At 65.5% G+C, this 27,384-nt stretch overlaps 8 protein-coding genes across 8 annotated transcripts; 4 read left to right on the top strand and 4 right to left on the bottom strand.

Annotated features, from left to right (window-relative positions):
- Positions 1 to 487: 487 nt before the first annotated feature.
- EMIHUDRAFT_220023 (hypothetical protein) lies at positions 488 to 3,209 on the bottom strand (the record flags this gene model as incomplete). Its single annotated transcript, XM_005757968.1, has 9 exons — positions 488 to 706; positions 782 to 883; positions 930 to 1,005; positions 1,089 to 1,360; positions 1,473 to 1,517; positions 1,610 to 1,759; positions 1,830 to 2,261; positions 2,331 to 2,960; positions 3,102 to 3,209. The coding sequence occupies 9 exons, from the start codon at positions 3,207 to 3,209 to the stop codon at positions 488 to 490; spliced, it is 2,034 nt and encodes a 677-aa protein (XP_005758025.1).
- A 2,491-nt stretch (positions 3,210 to 5,700) lies between these two features.
- EMIHUDRAFT_220021 (hypothetical protein) lies at positions 5,701 to 6,449 on the top strand (the record flags this gene model as incomplete). Its single annotated transcript, XM_005757967.1, has 3 exons — positions 5,701 to 5,904; positions 6,013 to 6,348; positions 6,399 to 6,449. 3 exons carry the CDS (start codon positions 5,701 to 5,703, stop codon positions 6,447 to 6,449), a joined length of 591 nt encoding a protein of 196 aa, XP_005758024.1.
- A 193-nt stretch (positions 6,450 to 6,642) lies between these two features.
- EMIHUDRAFT_220020 (hypothetical protein) lies at positions 6,643 to 7,047 on the top strand (the record flags this gene model as incomplete). The annotated part of the gene is made up of 1 exon (XM_005757966.1): positions 6,643 to 7,047. The coding sequence occupies one exon, from the start codon at positions 6,643 to 6,645 to the stop codon at positions 7,045 to 7,047; it is 405 nt and encodes a 134-aa protein (XP_005758023.1).
- A 4,794-nt stretch (positions 7,048 to 11,841) lies between these two features.
- EMIHUDRAFT_359879 (hypothetical protein) lies at positions 11,842 to 13,718 on the bottom strand. The gene is made up of 9 exons (XM_005757965.1): positions 13,572 to 13,718; positions 13,409 to 13,501; positions 13,168 to 13,243; positions 12,709 to 12,860; positions 12,602 to 12,631; positions 12,463 to 12,528; positions 12,288 to 12,318; positions 12,178 to 12,213; positions 11,842 to 12,109 (listed from the first exon to the last, which is right to left on the bottom strand). The coding sequence occupies exons 1-9, from the start codon at positions 13,668 to 13,670 to the stop codon at positions 12,048 to 12,050; spliced, it is 645 nt and encodes a 214-aa protein (XP_005758022.1). The 5' UTR covers positions 13,671 to 13,718; the 3' UTR covers positions 11,842 to 12,047.
- A 269-nt stretch (positions 13,719 to 13,987) lies between these two features.
- EMIHUDRAFT_107249 (hypothetical protein) lies at positions 13,988 to 15,253 on the top strand (the record flags this gene model as incomplete). Its single annotated transcript, XM_005757964.1, has 1 exon — positions 13,988 to 15,253. The coding sequence occupies one exon, from the start codon at positions 13,988 to 13,990 to the stop codon at positions 15,251 to 15,253; it is 1,266 nt and encodes a 421-aa protein (XP_005758021.1).
- A 2,948-nt stretch (positions 15,254 to 18,201) lies between these two features.
- On the bottom strand, positions 18,202 to 18,516 carry EMIHUDRAFT_220015 (hypothetical protein; the record flags this gene model as incomplete). Its single annotated transcript, XM_005757963.1, has 1 exon — positions 18,202 to 18,516. One exon carries the CDS (start codon positions 18,514 to 18,516, stop codon positions 18,202 to 18,204), a length of 315 nt encoding a protein of 104 aa, XP_005758020.1.
- A 1,003-nt stretch (positions 18,517 to 19,519) lies between these two features.
- EMIHUDRAFT_107247 (hypothetical protein) lies at positions 19,520 to 21,990 on the top strand (the record flags this gene model as incomplete). Its single annotated transcript, XM_005757962.1, has 4 exons — positions 19,520 to 20,416; positions 20,812 to 20,954; positions 21,187 to 21,317; positions 21,803 to 21,990. The coding sequence occupies 4 exons, from the start codon at positions 19,520 to 19,522 to the stop codon at positions 21,988 to 21,990; spliced, it is 1,359 nt and encodes a 452-aa protein (XP_005758019.1).
- A 302-nt stretch (positions 21,991 to 22,292) lies between these two features.
- EMIHUDRAFT_220012 (hypothetical protein) lies at positions 22,293 to 24,077 on the bottom strand (the record flags this gene model as incomplete). Its single annotated transcript, XM_005757961.1, has 3 exons — positions 22,293 to 22,366; positions 23,169 to 23,614; positions 24,010 to 24,077. 3 exons carry the CDS (start codon positions 24,075 to 24,077, stop codon positions 22,293 to 22,295), a joined length of 588 nt encoding a protein of 195 aa, XP_005758018.1.
- Positions 24,078 to 27,384: the final 3,307 nt, after the last annotated feature.

Here is a 27,384-nt window from a genome sequence, read left to right as displayed (position 1 = left end):
GTGCCACCCATGCACGACACCTAGACGTCTGAGCGACCCCCCTCCCTCCATGTTTACGGATTACGCTGGCGCCGGTTCCATCCAAAGAAATGGTCCGCGCGCGGGGCACCTCCGGCGTCGGTTCTATAACAAGTCTCACACCAACCCACGCAGTGAGCGACAACTCAACGTCCAGGCGGCTGCACAACCTAGCGAAACAACACGAACGTACGAACGGCCGCGGGGACTAGTGACTCCAGTGTGGCACAAACCCGAAACCCACCGGGACCAAAAGACTGTACAGGCGCGCGCGAGCAAGCGGCCAACGCGGCCGCCTTCTCGGGTCGGGAGGGCAGCCCCCTCGTGGCGCTATAGCGGCAGGGGGCGGGGGCCGAGCGAGTCGCCGAGTCGCCGAGAGGCAACACTATCCATCGTACACGCGCCTCGGTGCTGTCGCGGCGCCACAATGCAAGTGTGCAGTTTTCCTCGGGGCTGGCCCGAGGCTAGCTCAAGGCGTGCACGTGGGGATGACGCCGCCCTCGCCCTCCTCCGTGGTGCGGCCGCCGCGTTTGCACTCGGCGCACGGGTACACGTACTGGTTCGTCGGCAGGTTCTTGAGCTGGTTGTAGTCGAAGTAGTTGTAGGGCTCAAACGCAAGCTCCTTGCCCATCGTGGACGGCACGGGAACGTCCTCGGCCACGACCCAGTGCATCTTTGTCGAGTGTGCCTGTGGACGGGCAAGCCAGAGCGTGAGTATGGGCAATCAATGCATTCTGCGGGAGCGAATGGCGCGGCCGCGCACATACAGCACGATGTCGACCTCCTCGAGGCTCTCGCCGTTGAAGAAGTGCGAGATGTCGGTGCCGGGAGCGGCAGGCTCCGGGTACAGGTTGCCAAAAACCACCTGGGAGAGGGGGGGGGGGGGGGGTGCTAACAGAAATGGGTGCGACCATTTGGCGGAGTCCAGAGCTCGCCTGGCCCGCGGGCGTGAGGTCATCCGGCGAGTACTTGGTGATGCCGATGTCGCTGCGGGCGAGGGGACAGGCGGTGAGAGGCGCGGGGATCAGAGCGCAACGGGGCAGCCCGCGCGGCCGCGCGCGCTGGCGCACCACTTGGTGAAGTTCTGGATGTGCAGGTACGGGTCGCCCTCGGGGTAAAGCACCGGCGGGCTGCCGGGCACCGACATCTTGTAGCCGCGCTTGTTGCCCTTGTAGTTCTTCTGCGTCGGGCTGTACACGATGAACTTGGTCGAGGCGTCCGAGGAGAGGCAGGCTTCAGGTGGGGTCCACTCGCTGTCGCCGTCGTTGTCCCAGAAGCCCTCCGAAGTGATTTTCGTGGCCTTCATGTAGAACGAGTTGTCGGCCGCGGCCACATACTGGCTCTGCAAAGGGGACACCACCACTCTTGTGTTTGAGAGGGTGGGCGCGGGCCGGGGTGGGGGGTGGCTGCGCGCGCGCCGGGTCCTCGCCGGCCTCCTCCAGGAGCGAGGCTACCGACTTGTACCCGGGCTTCTTGGTCATGAAGGAGTTCTCAAGCCCCTGTGGCGGCGAGGGGTCGGCGGCGCTGTTGATGGGCAGCGACGGGTGAGGTGAGTAATGATGGGTGTGGTGAGTAACGGGCGGAGGCGCACCGCAATGTCGAGGTCGATCTTGTAGCTCACGGAGTGCGTGTGCATTGCGCCGAGCGACGACTCGGACACCTTGGCACCCCAGAACTCTGCCATCTTGTCATTGTTGAGGTTGCCCGGGATGACGTAGGAGCCGACGGCGTAGCCAGTAAGCTGAAGCGGGGGCGGGCGATTAGAGGAGTCGAGCGGGCGAGTAGCGCATCGGGGGGGGGGGGGGGGGTACCGGAGGGGGCGAAGGGCAGGGGGCGCTATACGCACAGCCGCCGTCCGAGTAGAAGATGTCCTTGCGCGTGGACGCCCCCGAGTAGACCGCGGTAAAGTCGGCAGCGTACATCTCGTAGGCGATCCGCTCTCCCTTGAAGCGCAGGTTCGAGATGTGGATGCCCTCGATGGCGTGGATGTCGGTGTGGAAGTCCCAGCCCATCCACGAAACGGTGCGGCCCGAGACGGAGAAGCGGGGGCCCTCCGGGTAGTAGATCTGGGGAGGGATTGCCGCCTCGACGAATGGCGGCTCGGGCTCCATCCACGCCTTGGTGTCGCCGTACCAAACCGTGTCGACCGTGCACATCTTGAGGGTCCCGGAAGCGTTGGCGGCGAGGACTTCCGCGACGGAGTTGAAGATCGGGTTGCCGGCGCCCGGGCACCACGAGATGTCCTACACCACAGCAGTGCACAATGTGAGTAGGCGTCGCGCGGGCTCGCTCCGCACGCCGTCTCCTGCCACCTTGATAACGAGCTCCTCCGTGTCCCAGTCAAACTCCATGACGAATGTGACGGGGCCCTCCTTGAAGTAGTTTGCGCCGTGGCCCGCCCTGATGTCGATGCGGCCGAGGTACTGGCGGATCTTGGTGGTCGAGCCGGGCACGGACGTGGCGCCGCCGCTGACAGAGGCCTTGGGGGACCACGTCTCGTTGGCGGCGTCGAGGGACGCCAGCATCGAGGGGGACGGGATGAGGGAGTTCACGATCGGGTCCATCAGCGGGAGGAGCGGCTCGACCAACGCGTTGCGCTGGGCCCGGTGGTACTGGTCCCAGTAGACGAACGGGCGGTTCTCCCACGGCACAGTCCTCACGACGGTCGGCATCGAGTTCGGGCCGATGGGCATCTCCACCTCCAGGATCTGCGCGATGCGGAGGCGGGCCTGCAGCCACCAGAAGGTCGCGATGCGCTTCGGCTTCGGCCCGCCGGCAAAGTAGGCGAGCACCTCCGACTTGGGCGGCTTCTTGAGCGCGATCTTGGCAATCGTCGAGCAGTTCTCGTTCGTGCACTTGCCCCAGGCCTCGAACGAGACGCCCATAGGTGCCATCATCCCCTCGATCGTGAGCTGCTCCGCCACCGTCAGCTGGTCGAAGACCTGCGTGCGGCGGGGCGGAGAGGGCGCGAGAGGTGGAGGGCGGCGGCGGGACGGTGGGGATTGGCGCAGGAGGCGCGCCTTGTTCTTCGTTCCCAGGTCGTCAGACGTGAAGGGCTCGAGATCCGAGGGGCATGTCGGGACCGCGTCCGGACACGGAGATGGCGACGGCGCAGGGGCAGAGGCAAAGAGCGTCTCGCGTGCGCCCGGCGCAGAGAGCACGGACAGAAGGAAGGCGGCGACAGGAGCCATGGACGGTGGACGATGGAACCTGTGAGGTCAGTCAGGAGGACGGGTTCGGAGAACAGAGCAGCCCTGCGCTCGGCCGCTGAGCGGCGTGGGAGAACAGACAAGTGCACTCGGCCGCTGAGCGCCGCGGCGTCGCTTCAGGGGCTGGCGGTGCTTGCAGAGAAGGGAGACCGGCGAATCGAGGCCGAGAGGCTTGGGTGGCGCGCGCTGCTGCGCGCGCCCCTTCGTGTGTGCGCGCAGCGGGGGGGGGAGCAGCAGAGGAGCCACCTCTTGGACGCTCTTGGACCGCTCTGTGTTGATGAAAGGGGTGCAGCGAGGTCCACGTGTCTTGATTGCTATAGAGAGTTACACCCCTACTCTCGTGAGGCTGTGAAAGCAAGAGAGAAGAACTGGGACGGCAGCACGGCCGACAAGGTCGCAAGGCGCGCTACCTACCCGACGCTCGAGCACGACAACTACGACCCCGCCTCCTCGCAGAGCGCATCAGGCGCGACAAGCGCGAGAGGTGCAGCGGTCCGACCGCTCCTCCGACGACTCTCCTCCGACCAAGACTCATGCGGCTCCGGCTCTACTAGCGAGGCGAATGACATTTTCGACACCCTCGACGACCATCTCGGCTTCTAAAAATCTCTCTCTCTGAAAGCACGCCCACCCTGCGGGATTGCACTTGCCACCGAAGGCAAGTGCGTCTGTTCACAGCTCACGAAAGTAGTTACACCCCCGAATCTTGCAAAAATGATGATGCAGTGAAGGAAAGGAAAGACCGCCCCTGCCGGCCCGCCTCTGTCAGTGTGCCTGTGGTAGCGAGAGACTGCCAGTGAGAAACTGGAGGCACTACAATGTTTGTGGCACTGGGCGCATGCCCCTCACGTCTAGAGAGGCAGTGCAGGCGCAGAAGCGCTCCCAGAGCGGCGCGCAGCGCCGCGCACGCCACGCCGCGGGTGGTCGGACGAGCGCGGTGTGCGCCGGCGGCGAGCCGCGGCGCCAGACGTCGCGCGAGAGAGCGGCGCCGCCGCGTGCGCGCAGCAGCCGCCGCGGCAGAGGCGAGCCGCGGCGACGGCCCCGCACAACTGATAACCGCCATTCGCCGTTTTTTCACACACACACACACTATCCAGTGCTCGTGCTCAAGTGCTCATACGAGCGTCATCTTGTAGTGAACAGGCCGAGTTCGCGGTTTGAGCGCCCAGCGCAGACCGACCGACCGCAGGGGGGGTCCGGTCGACGGCCGCGGAGAACCGCAGACCGGAGGGGGGGTCCGGTCGGTCGGAGCGCAGACCGGGGGGGGGGGGGGGGGTCGGTCGGGTTGGCTCGAGGGTCACACCGCACACGCTCGCCGCAGCTGTGAATAAATTAGTATCTCGAAATACTAGAGACACCAAGCGACCTCTCCCCGTCTAATCACTCCTCGTCGTCCGAGTGGCTGAGCTCGAGACGCTCTACAGGATTGGGTCGGAACACGAGCTCGTCCATGTCCACACTCTGGTCGTCGTCGTCGTCCATGATTAGCTTCGCCGGCGACACACTGTACCCGTTGACGAGCCGCTTGAGCGCGGCCAGCACCTCCTTGGCAAGTCATCGTAGTCATCAGAAGGGACGATGCGCGCGTACTGTGGAGAACTGGAGCGCTGCCAGAGCTTGTACAAAGCAACGGCAAGCAGGACCAGGCCTGCGACTGCGTAGATGCTCCACATATATGTGTGCGGTCGGGCTTGCTCGGGCCTCGGCGAAGAGTCTCCTTGGCGCTTGGCTGCGTGACTGGTTTTCATAGTGAAAATCGGCGATTTCGAAGCGCCCGTGGCGGTTCGCGAGAAGGAGGGCGGCGCTGTCTCTCAAGATGGAAGCAGGAAGCTTCCATCCCGGCGGTGGTTCGAATCCACATGAGCCGAAGGTGAGGGGGAAGGTTTGCCTGAGATCTGAAGCTCACCCATTTGAGGAAGTGAGGAACTGCTCGGCTCACCCCGATCATGCCGAACAAGCTCCTCTTGTAGCTCGATCGGTCACACCGCCATCGCCGTCGGGGAGAGGGGGGACTGCTTCGGCAGCGTGCACCTCGATCCTGCACCGTGTTTGTTATGACCCCCCCCAATGAACACACCAGTGAGGGAAGGCGAGACGATCGAGGGGTCCCGTACCATGCGGAATCGACCCTATCCAGTGCTCAAGTGCTCAGAAGGAGGGAGAACGTTTGTTTGAGGGGGCTCACGGCAAGGACACCGACCGAGGGGGGGGTCGGTCGTCACACCTCCCGCCGCCGAGAGAGCGACCGACCGGAGGGGGGGTCCGGTCCACCTCGGGGGCAGACCACCGACCGGCGGGGGGGTCCCCACGAACTAGGGGGGGTTGGTACAAAGTGACGCTCGTATCAAGCAAAAAGGCGTGAGACGGGATGAGGAGGATGCAGGATTGGGGGGTCAGACTGCCGCCGACGGCCGAGAGTGTCGAGAGGTCCTTGACCGGCTTGCAGAGGTCCCGCGGGCCCGCTGTACGAGCCATGCCGGAAGCTGACGCTGTGCGAGAGCTCTTCAGATCGCTGGCAAGCAGCACAGCCGGTGACAGTCCCAGGGAGCGTCAGAGCCGCGCCGTTCTGCTGCGAAAGATGCTCGAGCGAGGCGTCTCTCCCGACGCCCGGGACCCTGACGACAAAGACCAGCCGACGCTGCTGATATCAGCTTGCTACTATGCGGACCTGCCATTGGTGAGACTTCTGCTTGAGTCTGGTGCCGACGTGCACTTGACTGACGCCAGCGGCGGCACAGCTCTCATGAGCGCCGCGCTCACACTTTCCCTCACTGCCCTCAGCGAGAGTGCTGCGGCGGGAGAGGTTGTCGCTATCCTGCTACAACTTGGAGCCCGCCTACCAGCCGAGCTGCCGCCTGGCGCCGCCGATCGGGGTTGGGGTGCGCAGTGGACGGCTATGCACAAAAGCGTCTCGGAGGTGGCGTTTGCCGATGGCCCGGACCTCGACAAGCCATGGATGGAGCACATCTTGGGTGGGTCAGCACAAGAGCGGGTGGTGGAGTTCCTGCAGCAGCACGAGCGGCAGGCTCGGCGGGAGGCGGCGGGAGCAGAGAGCCCCGCCGGCCGTCCCAGCGCCTCGAGCAGCGCCGTCGCCGTGATTCTGGCGCTGCTGCTCGTGGCGGTCGTCGCTGGCTGGCGCGCGTGGCGGCAGCGGCCGAGCCGAGCACCCAGGAGGCAGAGGGGGCAGCGGCCGGCGGAGAGAGCATTCCGGGAGCGGGCTAGGAGGCGGGCTGAAGAGAGGGCGGCGGCGGCGGCGGCTGCGGCGGCGGAGCAAGCAGAGGCAGACGGGAGGGAGGGAGAGGGGCAGCAGACTGAAGGTTCACCCGACTCGGTGACCGTCCAGTATCTGCCGCCGACGTCGACAGCTAAGGCGTCGGGCTGGCAGGTGAGGGAGCCGCTCAGTGATCCAGCCTCCATGTCCGATGGAGCTAGCGAGGCGGCGGCGGCGGAGCAAGCATCGGCGGTAGACCACGGGAGGGAGGAAGAGGGGCAGCAGGCGGCACCGAATCCGGCCGTAGCGGGGGCCGAGGATGCGGTTGGCGAGGCGGGGGCGGGGCATGCCGGCCGCTCCACCCCCTCGGCACCGCCGCCTGAGGTCCTCTCGCTGGCGGACGCTAGCTTCGACACCGGCCGTCGAGACGCGCCCGAGTCCACCATCGGTGGCCAGACAACGTGTATCGTGTGCTTCACTAGGCCGAAGTCGCACGTCGCTCTGCCGTGTGGCCACCAGTGTGTCTGCGGCCCCTGCTCCGCTCGGCTGCGAGCGTGCCCGTATTGCCGCACGCCAGCCGAGCGCTGGTGGCACGTCCGCGTGGTGTGAGATCGCGGTTGGGTTTCCGGGTTGCAGCCTTGGCCGTTGCGGGTTCAATTAAAACGCTCGAGTAGTACGTAGTGTGCGTGTGTGTGTGTGTGTGGAGCGCCAGGTGTGGTGTGGACGCGAGAATAGCTCCGCCGTTCATGGAGGCAACCGATGCGAGTCGACTGGTGTGTGTCGTCGTGGTTTCGTATCAAGAATACTCACTCACTCACACGTAGTGTGCGTCAGTGGGGCGCGTTCAACGGTTTTGAATTCCGTGTATATGCAACGAAACGTGAGACCCGTACCGATCGAAGGGCTAGCAAGCACAAAAAGAATTCCCGCGGGCACATGCGAGGAAGAAGCGAAAAGGGAGAGCACGACGAGAAGGGGGCGACCGCGAGGTGGCACGAAGGTTGCAGCGAGAATCGGAGAGAGAATGCGAAGAGAGATAGGAAGAGGCGGACGCCCAAGGGTGGGCGACGGCTAGCGCACCACACCCCTCTCCTTAAAATCCCTGTGTGGTGGCGGCGTGCCGTCCTCCCATCCCTCCCTTGGGTTGTCTGTTTTCTTTCTTTTTACTAGGCACGGGACTGGCGCGCACTGGCACTAACACAGGTACACCACGGGAGCCGCCTAAGCGACTCCCGCGAGGACGGCGAGGCACTTAGCTCCGTGCACTCGACCGCCCTCGCCGCAGGCAAGCTCATTCACAATCTGCTCTGCGATGCGGCTCGCCGAGCGCACGAACTTCAAGGCGTGGGGGACCACCGCCGTTCGTGTCAGGGTCCACCCCGCCATGGAGGGTAAGCTCGTCCTCCCGATACCTCTTCCCGGCGAGGACGTAGCCGGCGACGAGGCGAGGGGCGCCTTCTTTGCACGCACGGCGCTGCAGCTACAGACGCAAATGGATAGCAACCTCCATCGAGTCCGGGATTCGCACATCACGATCAAGGTCGACAACCTTACGGGCGGCCGGATCCGGGTCGAGGCAGGCACGAACCTCTGCTTCTGCTACCTCGCGGAGCTCGAGCAGGGCGGGGCGCTCCTGCCGGCCCACCCTTGCGTGGCAGCGGCGGACGCAGAGAGAGCCGCCACCGCTCGCGCAGCGGACGAGGTGCGGATCGCTGGCCAGCGTCAAGGTCGGGACGGGCGTGGCATCGTGCGAGTCGCCGTCCCGGCGCAATTGGAGGGACGGCGCGTCCTCTACACGGCGCCGCCGCCCGACACCGACGTGGGCCGAGACTGCGCAGCGGGGCGGCTGGGCATAGGCACGTACGTGACCACAGTCATGGGGGGGCACTTCCAAGTCGTCCTAGACGTCAAGGAGACCTGCGAACGAATCCTGCAAAAGGGCACCGTGCTGTGCAGCTACTACCTGCCCGATGAGAAGGGCCACTTCGACTACGCAGTGCGGCCGCCCGAGCCGCCCGAGCTGTCGGCGGAGGAGGTCGCTAGGGCCACCCACCCCATGCCCGAGGGAGCAGACGTGGACACAGAGGCGTACGAGCGGCGCATCAAGCAGCTAATGGAGACCTACACGGAGCGGAGGCGCTACGTGTTCCCCAAGGGGGACCGCATCGGGAGCTGCCTGGCGGGCGTGTTCGATGTGACCCTCCGCCCCGAATTCGACCCAGAAAAGGGCGGGACGAAGGTCATAGAGAACAAGCCCTACTTCAACCAGGGGCACGAGCAGAAGGAGGCCATACTCGAGATGCAGCGGACCTTCTTTGCGGTCGGAGCACTGGTGCCCTCGCAGGAAGCGCACGGCTGCGCCTGTGTGGTGGTACCTAAGCCCAAGGGCGGATACCGGGTGGCCTTCGACTTCCGCACGGTCAACGCTGCTACTGTGCCTGCGTTCTACCCCCTGCCCACCCTGCAAGCATGTCTCGACAGGCTGGGCGGCGCACGCTTCATGACCGCGCTTGACATGAACAGCGCCTTCCATCAGATCCCGGCCACGCCGCGGGCATCGAAGGCCATGAGCCTCAACATGCCCAACGGGCGCTACTCGTTCAAGTGCATGGCCATGGGGATGCAAGGGGCGAGCGCTTGCTTCCAAGCAATCATGGAGGAGGTGCTCCGGGGCCTCGACTTCGTCATCGTGTACATAGACGACGTCCTGATCTGCTCGAGGACGTGGGAGGAGCACCTCGGGCACCTGGGGCAGGTCCTCGACAGACTCGCCAGTGCCGGCTTCACTTTGCGCGCGGCCAAGTGCAAGGTTGGAGTGGGGGAGGTTGAATTCCTCGGGTACGTCGCCAATGGCGACGGTTACAAGCCCTCGGAGGCCAACACCGCCGCCATCGAGAAGCTGCCCTTCCCCGGCAACGAGGAGAAGATGCGGCACTTCATCGGGCTCGTCAACTTCTACGCCTCGCAGATCCCGGAGTGCTCCATAATCATGGAGCCGCTGCAGCAGCGGGTGCAGCACAAGGCGAAGGGCGACCCCAGCGAGCTCGAGCTCGAGGCCTTCCGGAGGCTCCGGGAGGCGCTCATATCGCAACCGGTGCTTCGGCCTCCGGACATGGCACTCAGCTTCAGGATCACGGTCGACGCGTGCCACTACATCGGCATGGGCGCCATCCTGAGCCAAACAGTCACGGACGCAGACGGCACTGAGACCGAACGCGTAGTGCAATACTGGTCACGCCGGTGGAGTGGCTCGGAACAGCAGTGGTCGCCCACCGACCAGGAGGCGGCCGCCGTTTACCTGGCCATCTCCAAGCGCTGGCCCAAGATGCTCCGAGCCAAACCGTTCCTCATCATCACTGACTGCGAGCCTGTCACCTATATGATGGAAAAGGAGGGGTCACGATCGACCCGAATGGCAGCCTGGGCCCTCGAGCTTCAGGCCTTCTCCTTTACCCTCATGCACCGCCCGGGCGACCGCAACACAAATGCGGACGCCCTCTCGCGGCTTGCCATCAAGGACACGCAGCAGACATCAGATTACTTGCAGCAGATCCGACGCGAAGCAACCTCTTGGGGAGAGACGGGCGTGGACGAGGCGACCGGCTCGAACGAGAGCCTAGGGGCCGTGGCCGCTAGCCGCGGCGCCAGCTCGCTGCAAGAGGAAGGGGTCACAACCCGTGAACCCATCGAGGCCGCCGCGAATCGGACGGGGGAGAGCCCCCCGCAAGCGGAGGAGAAATTTTCGAGCTTGTCGCAGCAGCGCATACTGGTGGGCAAATTCGCCGAGTGGCGCGCGCACGAGTGCACGCGAGATCGCTCGGGCTACGACATCCGGCGCCACCGGCCGCTGGGGCTGGGCAACCCCTTCGGGGTACAGCGCATTGGCCAGGTGCTCGGCAGGCGCAGCCTCGCGCGGCGGGCGCTGAGGAGCGCGTACGACGAGTACCTTGCAAGTATGCTCAGAGGCGACCCTCCCGACCTCGAAGCTATCGCAAACAACCAGGCCGAACTGCAACACGCACGAGTGTATGTCCGGCACGACCCCCAGCTCTCGCCGGAGCAGTTCGCCGACACGCTCAAGCGAATCAAGGCAGCGGACAGCGCATTTTTGGGCTGCAGCTGCCGCAGCGTCGCCCGCGACTGGGCGCAACGCAACCCGTGGTGCCACGGCGACTCGCTGCGTCACGCGCTACTCGACGCGCAGGGCGAAGCGGGCGGCGAGCCACCACTTGGCGGCCGGACATGGGTCCCGGTCGCCGAAAAGTCCACGTCGTCCGGGCCCTAGGGCTCGGCGGCGTGGCGCAAGAGGATGCCAAGGCACCGCCAGCAGGGAGACCGGCGGGCCGCTCTACGGCGCGGCGACCCCCGGTGGCGGCGGCCGACCTCACCCTCACCCCGAGGCCGGCCCCCGCCGTGCGCCTCCCGCACCCCTCGGGCCTCAGTGCCACCATTCCGGCAACCCGCCCCGCGACACCAGTGAGGTTGCCCTTGTCGTCCCGCTTCTCGATCCCAAGCAGCTGGAGGTCGCCCCAGAGCGCGGCGGCGCTGTCGTGCACCCTGCCCTGGTTGATGGCGGCCACGATGTCGAACAGGACCTCCCGCACATCCGGGCCCGCGTAGTGCAGGAACTCGAGCTCCTCGTAGCTGACACCGTCGACGGAAGACCTCCCAGAAGGCCTTCTTGTACTCGGCGGAGTCAGTCGCGTAGCGCTTGACGCCGCCGAAGGGCGGGAACCGGCTCAAAGGTGCTGGGGAGGCGGCAGCTCGTCGCGCTGGGGGTGGAGGGAGCGGAGCGTGTTGCGCACCAGCTCCTGCTCCTCCGAGAGCCCGTCGTCAAAGAGGCCAGTCTCGGCGATCGGGTTGGTGGAGAAGCGCGCAAAAAGAATTCCTTGGGCATTCTGCTTTGTTGACACGACAGACACGGCAAAAAGAGTTCCAAATGTCGGCGAAGGTGTTGAACAAAAAGAATTTGAGGCGTTTTTTCTTTCTTTTGCACGGTTCACACGCAGACACGGCAAAATGAGTTCCAAAAGGCGGCGGCCGAGCGAGGTTGGTGGGAGACGGGGCCGGCCTTGCTACGGCCTACGGGATCGTGTGACCAGGGCGCAGGGCGGCGCGGCGGGGGTGTGAGCGCACAGGGTGCTCTGCAACACCGCTCCTCACCGGGCTGTGTGTCACATGCACATGCACACATGCACATGCAAAACCGTAAGCCGCTGACACGTGAAACAGCAAACAGCAACGCGAGGGTCGCGCACAGGGGGATGGAGCGCGCGGCGTGAGCGCGCCCCGTGTTTAGCGCGGCGGCGCGCGGACATATACAAGTTCCAACGTGCAACGACGTCGCACGTCGGTTCCGCTTCCGGGTCTCACACAAAGTCAAACTCCGTGTGTCCGGTGCTTGGATGGACCTACTCAACTACACATTCATACAACATGTACCTAACGCGACTACACGGGAGTACCGAACATCCGAACTGCCAGATGAGTGTGAACGACAGAGCGTGACCGCTTGTGTCGCGTCTCCCGCCCGCGCTGGGGCCCGGGCTGTCGGGCGTCCTTCGCCTTTGCGCGCGACACGCTCGCGGCGCAGGCCCGGCACACCGGCCTTACAGCATCTTTTCGTAGTCGGCCACCGTCATCGGCGTGGAGAACATGCCATACGAGCCGCCTACTCACAGCAGGAGGTGTGAGGAGACGCTGGTCACAGCTCGACGGCGCGCAAGCCGTACGAGCCGCCCGTGACCGCCTGCCCCTCCTTGGAGGTCGTCGCGCACCTGTCGGCACGCCCCCCGGGGGTGAGAAGAGACGCTGCTCGCATGGGCGTGCCCTTGGAGAGGCGGTCGCGCACGCGTCGGTCAGCGTGATCACGTTGAAGCCCTACGGAGAGGCAAGCTGTCCTCTGGCGGGGCAGCTGGGGGGGGGGAGGGGGGAGGGCAACCCTCGCGACTCCACGTCGAGTGACAGGCAGGAGCCCCACGGCATTGAAGGCGTGCGCCGCCCGGTGCGCGTGGGTGAGCGCACCTTTTCGTAGGCGGTGCGCATGGTCGACTCAACGCAGCAGTTGGTGAGGAACCCGGCCAGCACAACCTACACATCTCCCAGGCTCGGAGGGCTCTGAGAACGCCCCCGGAGGGAGCGGGGAAGTGGCGGCCAGCACAACCGTCTCGATGCCGTTCGCCTTGAGCTGCGCCTGCTCGCGAGGTGTCGCGGAGGTCTCTCGGCAGTGTCTCGGCAGTGTCTCGGCAGTGTCTCGGAAGTGTCTCGCGCCTCGAGGTCAGTGCCCGGGAAGGCGTCGAGGCCCCTTTTGTTTTGGACGACGACGTCGCCCGGCTGCGGCTGCATGGACGGGTGGAAGTCGGCGTTCCAGCTCCCCTCGGTGAAGAGCTTGTCGCCGGCGCATCCCGCGAGGATGCCAAGCCCTGCCCACAGACCAGTGTGATGAAGAATTCTACGTGGCGAAGAAGAAGCGACGTCCTCCTGGCGCTGCGCGCTGGTCTGGGAGAAGTTGAGGTGCGGGATCCGGAGGCACTGGGGGTGGGGGAGGGGGCTACCCGCGGGCCTAGATCGTCCGCGCGCGGGCGGGAGGTATGTTGAGGCATGGAACGGTGGTTCAAAAGAGACGGCAGGGAGGACGGCGGTGAGGTGTGTGAGGAGACAGACCTGTTCACAGTCAGAGGCGTGAAGAGACGCGCTCGCAGAAGGAGCAGGATGTGCTGCGAAAGCTTCCCTTGTTCGGGTTGTCGCTCGCGTCCTCCTTGAAGCTGATCGGTGCGTGGAAGACCTTTGCGCCGGCCGTCCGTGCCTGCGCCGGCCACGGGCGGGAGGAGAGGGCTAGGAGGGAGAGCCGCGCCAACCACGGGGTAAGGGGGCGGAGCAGAGGGCCGTGGGGCGAGAGAGCGTTGCCTCTCGACGCCGCAGGGCGGCGGGCGAGGCGCGGCGGGAGGCGCGGCGTGCAGCGCTTGCGCGCCTTGCTCGCGAGTGCCGAGCTCTTTTCGAGCATGCCTGTCTCGTCCATGCATTCCTTGACGGCGCCGTGGAGCTTGCCGCCCTCCGTCGTGAACTGCGAGCAGGCGGGAGGAGGCGAGGTGGGCGGGAGTGTCCGACCCAGCTTGCGGCAGACAGACGCCCACTTCGTTTTGGTACTCAATGAAGAGGACCGCGGTCTTCTTGGTGTCCACGGAGGTGCCGCCCTTGGCCTCGGCGGGCGCGAATGTGCGATCAGCGGACATGACTGCGGGCGAGCGGCGAGAGGACACGACCGGCTGCTGGACGACGAGCGCGGCGACGGCGGCTGTGCACAGAAGTGCAATTGACATTTAGTTGTCTCGAATTTTTTTCACGCCAAGCCATCGGCGGCGAGGGCGATACTGTGCCGAATTTGGACGCTGTAAACCACGGAGCCGCTAAAGCACTCTCGAAAAGGCAAAGAATTAACCGCTGTACCCCGGTGTTCCCGGGTACTCGCTCGCTGCGACCACCCCAGCCAGTCCGGCGAGGGCCCGGCGCGGCGGAGGCGGCGCGACTGCAGTGCGTAGGGCGTGCTCGTATGCTACTGTCCCTGCCAGCGGTCCCGTCACTCATCGCGGCGCCGCTGCTCCCAGCGACCCGACCTTTGCGGGCTGGCCCTCTCGCGTCGAGCCACACGGTCGACGAGGAGCAGCAGCAAAGGTCAGAGCTCCACGCGTTGCTCAAGTCGCTCGAACCGTATGCTGAGCAGCCGCTCGAGGACGCAACGACGCTGCCACCAGCTGCGTACACGAGCACTGCGCTATTTGAGCGCGAGGTCGAGACCATCTTCCGGCCTGGCTGGTTGTGTGTTGGTCACGTGTGCCAGGTGCGGGAGAAAGGCGACTACGTGACCCTCGACCTGCTCGGCGAGCTCCTCCTCCTCGTGAATGACGGCACGCGGCTGCGCGTGCTCTCGCGCGTCTGCACTCACCGTTGGGCCCCCGTGGTCGGCGAGGGCCGCGGCACCTGCAAAGCGTTCACCTGCCCGTTCCACTTTTGGAGCTTCCGACTCGATGGCTCGTGCATCAAGGCGCCTCTGATGGATGACTCGACCGCTTTCGATGCGATCGAGCACCCTCTTCACGAATATCGTTCCGAGGTTGTGGACGGCTTTGTGTACGTCAACCTGGACGGCGCCGCGCCGCCACTCAGCAGTCAGCTTGCGGGCATGAGCCAGCGCCTCGTCAGCTGGCGGCCCGACGAGATGGAGTCGTACATCGAGCTGACCTACGACTGCCCCTTCAACTGGAAGATTGTCGTGGAGACCTTTATGGAGTGCTACCACCACCTCGGCGCGCATGAGGCCACATTTGAGCCGAACTTCCCAGCCAGGCTCTCGTGGACCGAGGATGCGAGGCCGGCGTGGACTGTCGGCCACGCCAAGCCGCGCCCTGGCCGTGAGGTGTCCGCCTTCGAGGCAGGGCTGCCCCGCTTCCCCCACCTCGAAACGGAGGCGGAGCGTCAGGCCTTTGCCCTGTACAACGTCTTCCCGTCGCAGCTGCTGCACGCGATGCCGGACCGGGTCCTCTGGTTCCGGCTGCAGCCGCTCTCGGCGGAACGCACCGTGGTCACCACCTTCTGCCTCGTTCCGCCCGGCACGATGCAGATGGAGGACTTTGAGGCGACCCGCGACGAGCAGCGCGAGCTCATGGACAAGATCAACCGCGAGGACATCGCCGTCAACGAGATGCAGCAGGTTGGCGCCCGCTCAGGCGCCGTCCGGCCCGGCAAGCTCAACTCGAAGCTGGAGAAGGCGCTGTGGCAGCTCAACGCGTTTGTGGCGCGCGCCGTCTGCGCGCACTAACGCGTCCGCACGGCCGTGTCGCGACGTTCCCGTCTCTCCGTCACACCCCGAGGTGTGATATCATGTGCAGTTTTGTGTTGTACGATATCTTGCGTAGGCCGTAGCCGTAGCGGTAGAGGAAGACAGCGTGTCTACACTCCGTCTACACTCTCCTCTCGTCGAGAGTGCTCCCTCGCGTTGTCCTCGGTGTCGGTACTTCAAAGTCGCCCACCGAGGTCGAGGCGAAAGAGGTTGGCCGCGGCGGCTCCACCGGCTCCACTTCTTTCGGGCAAGAGCGGCGGCAGCTCATGCGAAGCCCATGACGAAGCCCCGTCCCGCTCTGGCTCAAGGATATGCCGATCGCAAAGGCGGCGGCGACGGCCCAGCACAACCATCCCATGCCAAAATTGTCTACTGTCAACTGGGCGAGCCCCTGGTTTACAGCCCCCACATCCGTCCAGAGGTGGCTGTCGGCTGACACGCTAGAGCTGCCGGTTGACACAACCGCCGCGGCACCGCCCGCGCCGCCGGCAGCGCCCGGCAGCCGGCGGCGATTACGCGGCGCCACCGTTGGCCGCGCCCCCGGCGCCTTTGCTGCGGCCCCATTCGAGGATCGCTCCGCCATCAGGCGCCGGCCGAGAAGAGCCACCGTGTTCTGCTGTGCCGGCGGTGCCGCCGGCGCCTCTGCTGCAACCCCATCTGAGGATTGCTCCAGCAAGTTGGCTAACGCGCGCAGCTGGTTGGCCGTGGTGTACTCCACCCCAAATTGGTCGGTGAGAGGCAGAAAATGGAACTGGGCGGTGGAGTCGGCGCACTGCAAAGCGCCGCTAACAGCCGCAACGTCGCTGCACCTGAGATAGCGCAGCTCGTCGAAGCTTTCCAACGGGTCGGTTCTGCTCATGTTTTGTACCCAGTAGCTGAGCGGGCCCACGAGGCTTGGCCTCACCGGGAAGGCGAGCGGGATGCTCAGCACCTGCACCGCCGCAAAGAGATTCAAGCAGCACATAACTCGCGCGATGCCCTGATCGCGCTGCACCTCGTTGATCGACATGACCATCGCGCCGCAGCCCTTTTCGGCATAGCGGTCTCTCAGACGCCGAGCGTCGACCGCTATCGATCCGGGAATCGGCTCGAGGAAACTTGCGGCCTCCGGGTACGCGATGATGGTCTCGTTTTTGAGATTCTCATTTAAGCAGATCCGTAGACTCGCGTCGACAGCTGCCTGCATCGAGTCGATATACGTGTTTGTCTCAAAGGAGATGAGGTTTGCGGCGAGATTCGCGATGTACGCGTTGACCAGGAGGAAGAGCAGGATGCTCCATCCCAGCCACAGGGTTGTCTCGCCTGGCCTATCCCCCTTTGTGCCAGGCAGCCCCACCGTCATGTGCATCACCGCCTGCACAAAGCTCTGTAGCCACACCCGCAGCCACCATGCTACTCTGCTGCATCGCGAGCCGCGCGCCGGCGGGGCTTCCTCGGACCACTCCCCATCTCGTCGCGGCCCACGCTGCAGCCACATCTCGATGAGCGACATGGCCAAGACGACGCCAAGGATGGTGACCCACAAGTCCCAACGGAACGGTTCAAAAATCTTAAGAGAGGCCGTGAGGAAATCCGTCTCGACGACGGCGGGGCGCGGCACAAAGAGGTATACCTTGTCCTGTCGAATCGGGACCGAGAATGAAACGATGTTGGCGCGCTCGGTCGTCACCCAAAAGTCGCTCGCCGCAAAATCAGCAATTCCGGTGGCGACGTCGATGATGGCTGCGGTCCACGGGCTGTTGTTTATGATCCCCCCAGATCTCGCTCCCCCGCTCACGAAAGTCAGCTGCACGGAGAAAGGAGTCCTGGCCGCCAGCGCGTGTACGTAGTCGACGTAGGCGCCCACCCACGGCCATGAGTCATCCTCGTACGGCCCCTCGTATTCCGAGACCGGCGCCCCCTCAACCGCCTTGTAGTGCAGCGGGTAGCTCGAGGTCGGCACGGCAGCCTTCAGAGTCATGCCGTGCCCGTAATTTGCGTTGAGGAACCGTCCAAAGGCGTCGTAGTCGGTGCCCGGGGAGCAGGTGTCGTATGAATAGAAGAGGCCTTTGACTTTGGGGAAGTTCTGCGTCTCGCGGTAGGTAAGGTTGGAGATCTTGCAGAGCGTCCCGTTCACATAGCACCACTGTTGAGGGCAGAAGTCGGGGACCGGGAGTTCTGGCCGTGGACCACAGTCAGAGCAGTCAGAACCCAAGGTACAGTCAGAATAAGAATACCCCTCGCCGCCGTCGTCACACTCACCGTCGTTCGCATAGACACACTCATTTCCACACGGCTCCTGACAGCCCGGGTATTCAAGCTCGTCCCACGCTCGACAGACGTTGCTGCCGTAATCTTGGCTCGGACGAAAGCCACTCAGAGTAAGCATGCCCGCCTCGTCGAGCTGTGAGGCCGCATCAATGCATGGGCACGCCGGATCAAACGCGAACACGCTCAGGTGAGCAAGCATGGCAGCGCATTATGCGGACGGACGTCCCCGCGTACCGGATGGAGAGATAAAAGAATTTTGCGAGCAAGAAGTTAGATGTCTGGTCCGAGGAGGGGAATTCTTTCAACTCGTTATGCCGAGACCGCTTCTCGTTCTTCTTCCGCCGTCTGGGCTGTGGGGTCGCTGCGTCGCTGCTGTCGTCGCTGCTCATGTGCAAGCCGCGAGGTGTGTAGCCAGCCAGATCCAGCTGCGCAACGCGAGCGGAGCGAGCGAAGCGCCAGGATGAATCTGCCTCGAAGGCGCGAACGTAGTGTGATTACCTATAGTTATCCTACCTTACCGGCATGTACAGTACCGGCATCAGCACACACAACGCTCTCTCGGGAGCCGAGTCTTCACACTAACATGTTATGGCTCTCCCTCGCTCATGTTAGCTCACCCGCTTCATCACTCACTCACTCATGGCTCTCCCCACTCCCCACAGCACGGATAGGTGCGTCTACGCCTTGGGCTCCTCGGCCTGCTCGTCACTGCAGGCCGGCTCCTCCGCCGCCGCGTCTGCGGCGCGGAACGAGGTGGTGCACTTCAGCTCGGTGAGCGGCGCGATCATCTCGCTTATCTTGGACGAGACGCGCTGCAGCAGCGACTCCTGCTCCGGCGCAGCCTCGGGCGCGAGGCCACGCGAGGCGTACGCGACCTCCTCGGCAGGCACCGGAGCCTCCTCGTAGGACCTCAGGGAGGCCTCCTTGATGGTCGGGTCGTACGCGCCGGTGGCGACGGTCGCGTTGGCGGTGTTGGAGCAGGCGGCACCCATTGACACGGAGAGCGGAGCGTGGAGGGGACGTGCGTGCGCGAGTTTTGGACTTGTCCTTGTCCTCGTCGCCTTGAAACCCGGCGGGCACGTGGATCGTCAGTCTTCTTTTTCTGTCAACTCGTGGTTGACTTCCGTCGGCACTGCACTGACACGCGACACGGGCACGCCTCACGGAGTGTGTGAATCACAAGAATTTCAGAAGGAAATACAAACCGCCCGTGACAGGCGCACGACACGGTCGAACACGCTACCACGGGTGAACCATCATGTCTGTGTTGTTTATTTTAGAAACTCATGACTGACCGGCCCAGGTAAGCAGCGTGTCTTGGTTCTCGGTGTCGAGCCGCGCGTCGAAGGTGCCGCGCGTCCGCGGCCCGGATAGAAGAGCGCGCAGCGCCGCCCCCAGTTCGCCCACCCCAGCTCTGGCAGCAGTATTGATTGATTGATTGAGTGTATGTAGCTCATTATTTTTACCAACAAGAAATCACGACTCTCACAGAGATTTGGGCTCGGCAGCTTGTTAGCCCTCAGCCGAAGCTGGGGCCGGTCCCGTAGCCGAGAGAGCCCGCGCCGATGAGTTCGCTCTTGGTTGGTGCCCGTCTCTGTCGTGCCATCCTGTGCCCCCTTCCTTAGAGAGGCATGTCCCTTGCCCATAAATAAATAAATAAAACGGAGACACCAAACAAGGGGTGGGAGAAAGGACATGTCCCTTGCCCATAAATAAATAAACAAAGAGTCGTAGAATAAATAAATACATCGGACATCCCAAGCTAGGGCTGGGTCGAGGACAGACACGTCCCCACCTTTGCAGGATTTTGCAAAAGCGAGGGGGGAGGGCGCATCGCCGCGCGGAGAGGGCTGGGCACAGGGTCCAGTGTTGAGCGAGCGGGGAAAAGTTCTTTTTCTCGCGATGTCCACCCCGCCGCTCCCGGCGCGCTAGCTCGCGCGCAGCAGCACCGCATTTCTGTTTTCCACCCCTTCCGGCTCCATCACCACCAATAAAATGCTCGCCGCGCTGGCTCTGGGCCCCGCCGATTTCGCCACTCCTGCTTCGAGCCATTCGTGCACTCAGGAGCTCGCAAGCTGGATCAACGCTCACGGCGGGCGCGTTCACCTCGGCGCTGCCACCGTGGCCGGCCTGCGAGGCCTGGTTGCTCAGCGAAGCTCGGCCGTGGGAGACGTTCTGCTCGAGGTGCCACTGGAGTGTGTCCTCTCCACCGCCGGCGACGGCGCGCCGCTGCCGGCAGAGCCACCACCGTGGACCGCGTCGCTGCCGTGGAACGTCCAGCTGGCGCTCAGCGCTCTCGAGCGGGAGCGGGACGAGCACTGGCGGCCGTTCCTCCAGAGCTGGCCTGCAGAGTCGCCGGCCCTCCCGCTGCTCCTCGAGCCCGAGGCGCTCTCCGCCGCGCAGGACGACGCGTTCGAGGCCGACGCCGACGCAGCCTGCTTCTGGCTGCATGAGCAGTACCTCGAGGCGTGCGACGCAGCAGAGGCGGCGGGCCTGGATGCGCCCGCCGAGCCCGCCTTTCGGCGAGCGCTGCAGCTGGTGTGGAGCCGCTGTCTCCGCCTGCGCGCGGGCCCGCACGGCACACGCAGGCTGCTCGTCCCGATGGTAGACCTGGCCAACCACGACGGCGTCGCGCCCGCCGCCCTCTTCGCCTTCTCTGCCGCGGGACGCCGCGGCGCGTGCGTGCGCCTCTACGCCGCGCGCCCTCTGGAAAAGGGGGACGAGGTGACAATCACGTACGGCGACCACCCGAACGCCCACTTTGCGAAGTACTACGGCTTCGTGCCGCGCCACAACCCGCACGACACCGTGTCGGTCGCGCTGCCGCAGCTGCTCGAGCTCTCGGGCGCCGCGCCGCCCTCCGGCGCCTGCTGGGTGGAGACCAGCCAGCGGGTGGCTGCCCTGCTGAGGCTGGGCAGCGCCGGCTGTGTGCTCTCCGCACGCGCCGTTGACGCGCCGTGCGTCCTCGCCTTGCGCGCGGCGCTCGCCACCGAAGCGGAGGCAGCTTACACACACGCACACACACACACGCACGCACGCACGCACGCACGCACACACGCACGCACACACACACACACTCCCCACACACACTCCCCCCCCACACACACACACTCCCCCCCCCCCACACACACTCTCACCACACACACCGCTCACCCACGCGCACTGGGCCTTGCACTTTGAATGCCGTGGGGCTCCTGTCGTCTAGACGTGGAGACGCGAGGGCTAGCCTGGCCCTTGCCCCGCCACCTCGTGTGTGTGTGGAGAAGCTCACCTTCCCTCACCTCTAGGCGGCCCAGCTCGCCGCGAGGCTCGACGCGTATGAGACCTCTGGTCTTGACGACGAGGAGGAGGACGAGGATGAGGACGAGGAGGACGAGGGGGACGGCGAGGCGGAGGCGGTCGTGAGGGTGGCGGAGGTTGTGGCAGCGGCGTGCGCTGGCTTGGAGGCGGCGCACCCGACCAGCCTCGAGGAGGACGAGCGGCTGCTGGAGCAGCAGCAGCAGCAGCAGGCCTCACCCGGCCAGGCGACGGAGGCCGCCACGCCGGACGCGGCTGCGACGCTCCTCTCTCTGCGCGCCTCGCGAAAGCGCCTCCTCTTTCGAGACCCGAGACCGCCGCGCCTCAGCTGCCACTCGCTTAACGATGAACGGACATCCATGCAGGCGCCTGCTTCGAGACCTGCGCGGCTCGATGCTGCAGCTCGCGGTTGCGGGGCCGAGTGGCGCGCCGGCTCGGATGCGCGCGCTGCAGCGCCCGCCGCCCCTCTACCCGCACCTCGAGGCGCTCCCTCCTGGTGCGCTCGAGGCGTGGGCGAGCCGGGCCGCGAGCCGGGCGTCAGATTAGCCTGCCACGCAGTGTCGTATGTTGCGGAGCACTTGGGGTAAAGCATCGTGATCACCCTTTTTCCTGCTTCAAACAGAGGCTAGCCTACTCCTTGTCATCCGCCCGGACGGAGCCTGTTCGTGGAGAGCCCCCCGCTGCGGCGCTCTCTAGTACCTCACGTGGACACGCGCCCTCGTCGGACTTTTGCCCCGTGTGCCAGAGACACGCACGGACACCGAACTCCGAAACAGAGTCCCCCAGACGAGCAGACAGGCCTCGCTCTCTCGCAGTGCCTCTGAGATCGAGGGTCGCCTCGGCGGGTCACGAGCGCGTGGGTTTGACCTAGAGATCTCTTCCCGTTTTGCGCCGCTGCAGCGGCTCAGAGGGAGGGCCAGGCCGCCACCAGCAGGCACTGCGGTGCAGCAGTTCAGTAAGCCTCCTCCCGCACGCGTGTAGAGGCGCGGTGCGATCCAGCCTCTTCCGGAGGGTCGAAAGCCCTGGGCGCCGGCGCGCTGCAGTGGAGCACGATCCTTATCCGCTGTCAGCGCACGACGCTGTCACTATCCGCGGTCTGGCTCTTCAGCGGCTGCGTCGGCAAGTGGCTAACACGCGCCGGCATGATGGCCCCGCCGGACGTGAAGTAGAGGTTGAGGTCGTCCAGGCGGCAGGCCACCGCGTTAGGTGGCCGCTTCAACCCCGTACGCTCCTCGAGAGTGGCGATGATGAATTCGGGTGCTGGGCCGTCGTTCCTAAGCTCCGTGCCGTCGTCGCAGACGGTGTTGGAGCACCAGATCATGAACCCCATCCTCTGATCGGCGCTGGCGGCCATGGAGCGGTGCGGAGTCAGCCGGAGTGCGAATGCCGCTGTCTGCTATAGCCGCGCCACTCCCAGCTGCTCGCCAGGTCGTGTGAAGAGCACATATGATGTACCGTCGGGTACTTATTTTTAGAGCAGGTAAACAGCAATAGATCCGGCCCTCAAGCGGCCTAATCGATACCCAGCCCTCACGGAATCGGTCCCTCGTTGTACAGCAATCGATCCTTCACACTGCCCGCGCTGCCAAACTTGCTGAGAATCGGTCCCCCCATCTGTGGCGCGAAGCTGATATGTCTCCCGCGCTCGGCGCGCCGACCGCGCAGCGGCGGCAGACCACCCTCCGGTTCGAGGGGCGCCTGGGGGTGAGCGGGCTGCCTCCGCCAGAGTTTGGCTCGCCCACCTGTGCGGGCCCCCCTGTACCCCCTCCCCCCCCCGGCCCGGGTGTCTAGCAATTGGTCCCATGGCAAGCGCGAATCGGTCCCCCTGGCTCCAGGAACTGATCCGGCACTACACCCGGATCTATTGCTGTTTACCTGCTCTTAAAATAAGTACCCGACGGTAGTGAGTGAGTGGTCCCGGGCCCTGCGGGGAACTAAGTCGGCGCAAGTTAGTCTGTGAGCTGGACGAGGGCTAGTGGTGTGCCGAGGCGGGTCAAGTGGTGAAGTGCTCCCGGGAGTCGTGGTCGGAGGCCGGGACACTACGCGCACTAACTTAGTGCGCGGAAGTGAGTGCCTCCGGCCGGCCGCGAGGGGAGTGGTCCGGCGGGCCGCTCGTAGTGCCCTTCGCCGGCGGACGGAGGCGGGCTCGGCTACTACACGCACTAACTTAGTGCGCGGAAGTGAGTGGGCCGCGGGCGAGCGGGCTAGTGGGTGAGTGCCTCCCGGGCTGGGCACACAGGGCACAGGGGATCTCTCTCGCATAGGATATGCACTCGGTGGCACGAGGGCAAGGCTGGGCGTCCTATGTTTGTGCTCCCCCCCGGACCCCTCGCTCTCGGGCACTAACCATCTGACCACTCATCGACGGGGCTTGGCGAGCGGCCGCGCTGCGGGGTAAGGCTGGTGAGAATGGGCTCTGGCCACTCGTCCGTGCGGTTGTAACCCCGCATCTGTCGGACGGAGGCCTCGACCGCCCCTCGCGGCAAGCTCTCGAGCATCTCGAGCAGCTCGCCCGCCACCATCGCCGCCTCGAACTGCTCCCTCATGCCGAGCGCGCCGCATACCCTGCGGACCGCCTCCTGCTGCACCTCGTCCGGCGTATCGGTTTCATAGCCGGACGAGTCAGCGGAGGCGGCCCGCTTGGCGGGCGGAGAGTCGGGCGACGGCGAGCGCGACTGGCGCGAGGGCCTGCTGCCGCGCGCGGACAGCGCGTTCTTGTCAACGAGACGGGGTCCAGCATCGGCACGGCCCCTGGCACCGCGGCCCTTGCCGCGCTGCTGCTGCCCACGCTTCCTGCCCGGGTTAGGGACAGTGAAGGAGCAGCCGCGCACTCCGCCGCCGCTGGGCGGCGGCGGCACGCGCGCGGCGGCGGCCGGGCCCGCAGGCGCGGCGGGCTGGCCACCCGCGGTGGCACCCTGCGGCTGCGATGCGGCTGCGGCGGCGTACGTCTTGGGCGCCGGCTCCGCGGCTGGCGGCGCGGCGGCAGGGGCGGGCGGCGCCGCAGGGCTCGCGCTCGCAGGCGGCTCCGTGGCCTGCGCCTGCCGCTCGTGTCGCACAGCGCGCTCGAGCTGCGAGTGCGGGTGCAGCTGTACGATGACGTCGCCGCTCTGCGTCGCGGTGAAGGAGACCGAGTACGGCGCTTCGCCGTCGTTCTTCTTCTCCGCGTAGACGAGCGCGTAGTCGCACACCTGTCGTTGGTGGTCTCTGTGCAGCGCTCGGCGGAGCCGACGCGAGAGAAGTGCCGCCTGAACGACATGCGTTCAGGCGCTGTTTGAATGAGGGGCTATACCACAGCGAATGCCGTAGGCGCGTATCTAAATTCTTTTTCTCCGCGGCGCGAGCATTTTGTCCACCCCGCCGCGGCGCCGCTCGCGCCGCCTCGCCTCCGCCTCCACCACCGCCGCTCCCTCGCTGGGCACGCCGCCGCCCGCCCGCCTCCTCGACCTCCCCACGGAGCTCCTCGTGCGCGCCCTCTCTCACTGCGACCCCGCCGACATCGCTCGCGTCGCGGCCGTACCTAGGCCGGCTGGGCCACGGCGACCGGCAGAGCCAGCTGCTACCCAAGAAGGTCGAGGCCTTGGCGGGGCGGCGCGTCGTCGCTCTGTCTGCTGCACTCGTGCACAGCCTCGCCATCACCGCCGACGGCGCCGTGTGGAGCTGGGGCGGTGGAGCCCATGGCCGGCTGGGCCACGGCGACTTCCAGGACCATCTGCTGCCAAAGAAGGTCGAGGCCTTGGCTGGTCAGCGCGTCATCGCTGTGTCGGCTGAAGCCGGCCAGAGCTTCGCCCTCTCCGCCGACGGCGTTGTCTGGAGCTGGGGCTATGGAGCTTCTGGCCGCTTGGGCCACGGCGACGAGCTGCGCCAGCTGCTGCCCAAGAAGGTCGAGGCCTTTGCCGGCCAGCGCGTGGTCGCTGTGTCCGCTGGAGCGCACCACAGCCTCGCCATCACCGGCGACGGCGCCTTCTTGACCTGGGGCAAGGGCGAGACCGGCTGCCTGGGCCACGGAGAGGACCTGTCGAACCAGCTGCTGCCCAAGAAGTTCGACGCGTGGGCGCCGGGGCAGTGATGAGAAGGGCGAAAGGGTGCGAGGCTCTGTTTTGCCGCGTCGCCCACGTGCCCATTCGCAACCCGCGAACGTAGGGTTCCTATCCGAGAGAGGCGAACCCTGCACAGAAGAGATTTATGATCGGGTCCACTCTCCGTCTCCGGGGCACTGTTCGCAGTGAGGGTAGCCAAGGTATGTCTCGGGGCGTTTACGACAGGGATCGAATTTAGAACGGTGAACACCCGTGCTGGGGCGGTGGTGTACGGCTGACTCCCTTCCCCTATAACAATAGGAGCAAACTGCAAAGAAGTAACACAAGAAACCGACACGCCTCAGGCGCGCAGCCGCAGGCGCGCACACGTGTGCGCGTGGGGTACAGAGCGGGGAGAAGCGTCAAGCCACAAGCGTGGAAGAACCCGCTGCACAGAGATCGCATGGCCACGGGCGGGGACCTGTTCCTTCGTTTACCCATCTCACAGTAGAGCTGTACCGGTTTTTTAAAGCGAAACACAAGCGTCTGTGCGGTGGAGCTGTTTACGTCTCTCTCGCGCCAACCCGCAACCGCAACTCACCCACCCCCCTCTGTCTACTCATCCGGCTGGACCCAGGCAGCCGGCGGCAGGCCAAACTGCAAGAGCAGCCGCAGCGGGCCGTCGCTCGTGTCGCCGGGCAGGCGCGGCGCGCGCGTGTAGTCCCGCGTGAGGGCCTCGCCCTCGGCGATGTCGCGCGTCGCCACGAGCAGCACGTCGGCGTCGCCGCCCTCCCTGCCCACCGGGTCCTTCCCGACGAGCTTGGTGTTCTCGCCTAATCTCGGGCCACCTCGGGTCATCTCGCGCAATCTCGCGCCCTTCCCCCGACGAAGCTTGGTGTTCTCGCCGCGCGCGCCGCAGTGCGCGAGGCGCTCGTGCAGCGGCACGACGGCAAAGACCTGAGGTAAGGTGAGGTAAACTTCTCCACACACACAAGGTGGTGGGGCAAGGGCCATGCTAGCCCTCGCGACTCCACGTCTAGACGACAGGAGCCCCACGGCGATCTCGGCTAGATCTCGGCGATCTCTCGCAGACCTCGCCGCCGCCCTCGCCCGCCTCGAGAGTCGTCGCGCGCGAGAGAACGCGCGAGAGGGCGTCGGCGACATCCCACCGCCGCCTGCCGATGGGGGGGGGGGGTTCTGAAGCACGCACTCACCATGCAGACGGCCTCCACTCATGATTGGAGGGGCGCTCTCTCAGTCCGTCGACAGCGTGGACTACACAGCGTCACTGTGCCGTCGTGCGGTTTCGGGCCCGGGGCCGTGCTGTTGTGTGAACTGCTCCACCCCTCCCCCCAAGGCCCGCGCCTCTCGTTGGGGGAGCCGGTCTGCCGCGCAGTAGGGGCCGCCACCAGCGCAGCGAGCGGGTCCTGGTGAATAACAATCATGTGTATCCATTAGAGTACTCGGGCCGCCACCAGCGCAGCGAGCGGGTCCTGCATCGCGCGGAAGTTGGAGCCGCGGCACTGGAGCGCGGCGAGCGCGGCGGACTTGTCCGCCCGCGTGAGCGCCGCGAGGCCGAGGCCCGCGCGGTGCACGACCTGAGTAGCAATTGAGATTCCATGACCACACTGCTAATTAGGGGTCGCGAGGCCGAGGCGGACGCACGACCGGGTGGCACGGCATGCGGAACTTGGAGTAGATGGCCGCGTCGTTGTCCGAGCCGGTCGCCAAGAGGCTGCCTATCTCGCTCAATCTCGCCCAATCTCGCCGAGAGGCTGCCTGCGAGTAGACCTCATCGGGTGGCCACTCTCGCTCAATCTCGCTCAATCTCGCCGAGAGGCTGCCTGTGACGTCGCGCGGGCCCCAGCGGACCTACCAGTGTGGCTTTAGCCTCGTCGCGGCGCAGAGCTCGGCCTCATCTCAGCCTCATCTCAGCCTCGTCTCGGCCGCTTCTCGGCTGTCGCTCACGGCTGCGTCTCGGGTGTCGCGGATGTGCCTCTCCCGGCCGTGCCTCGCCTCGTCGTTGCCGAGGTCTGCGCCGTCGCCCCAACCGCCCGCCTCCCAAGAGCTCACCCACTCCTTCAGAGCCGCCGCCTGCTCATTTGCTCCGCTCTCGTGCATCGCCAGCAGGGCGGCCGCCGTAAGCTCCGACGCCCAGGTCGGATCTCGGCCGCCCGCCGCGGCCGCGGCGCGCGCCGCGTCGCAGGGAGCCAGCACCAGCCCGCGGGGAATGCGCGCGATGGTCTCCATGCACGAAATAGGCGCCGCGGCGAGTATGCCGCCCTTGCCGCGCTCCTCTGGCAGAGGCGGCCGGACGGAGAGCTTGGGAGCGATGACGCCGCCGGGTACGGCGGTCGACAGCGGCGTTACTGCGCCTGCCGCGGGCAGCAGTGCGAGGAGAAGGCCCATAATAATGTGCGTCCAAGTGCGCTGCAGCTAGGCTTTCGCGCGAAAAAGAATTTTCGCGGCGAACAATTTTCGCCACCACGGAAGAAATTTTGCGATGGAAATTGGCAGCGATAATGTGCCCAGACATCACAGAAATCA

This window comes from Emiliania huxleyi (genome assembly GCF_000372725.1).
Source record: "Emiliania huxleyi CCMP1516 unplaced genomic scaffold EMIHUscaffold_89, whole genome shotgun sequence".
NCBI classification, from domain to species: Eukaryota; Haptophyta; order Isochrysidales; family Noelaerhabdaceae; genus Emiliania; species Emiliania huxleyi.
The sequence above is the reverse complement of the archived record's forward strand: the minus strand, read 5'-3'. Positions and strand labels throughout refer to the sequence as shown.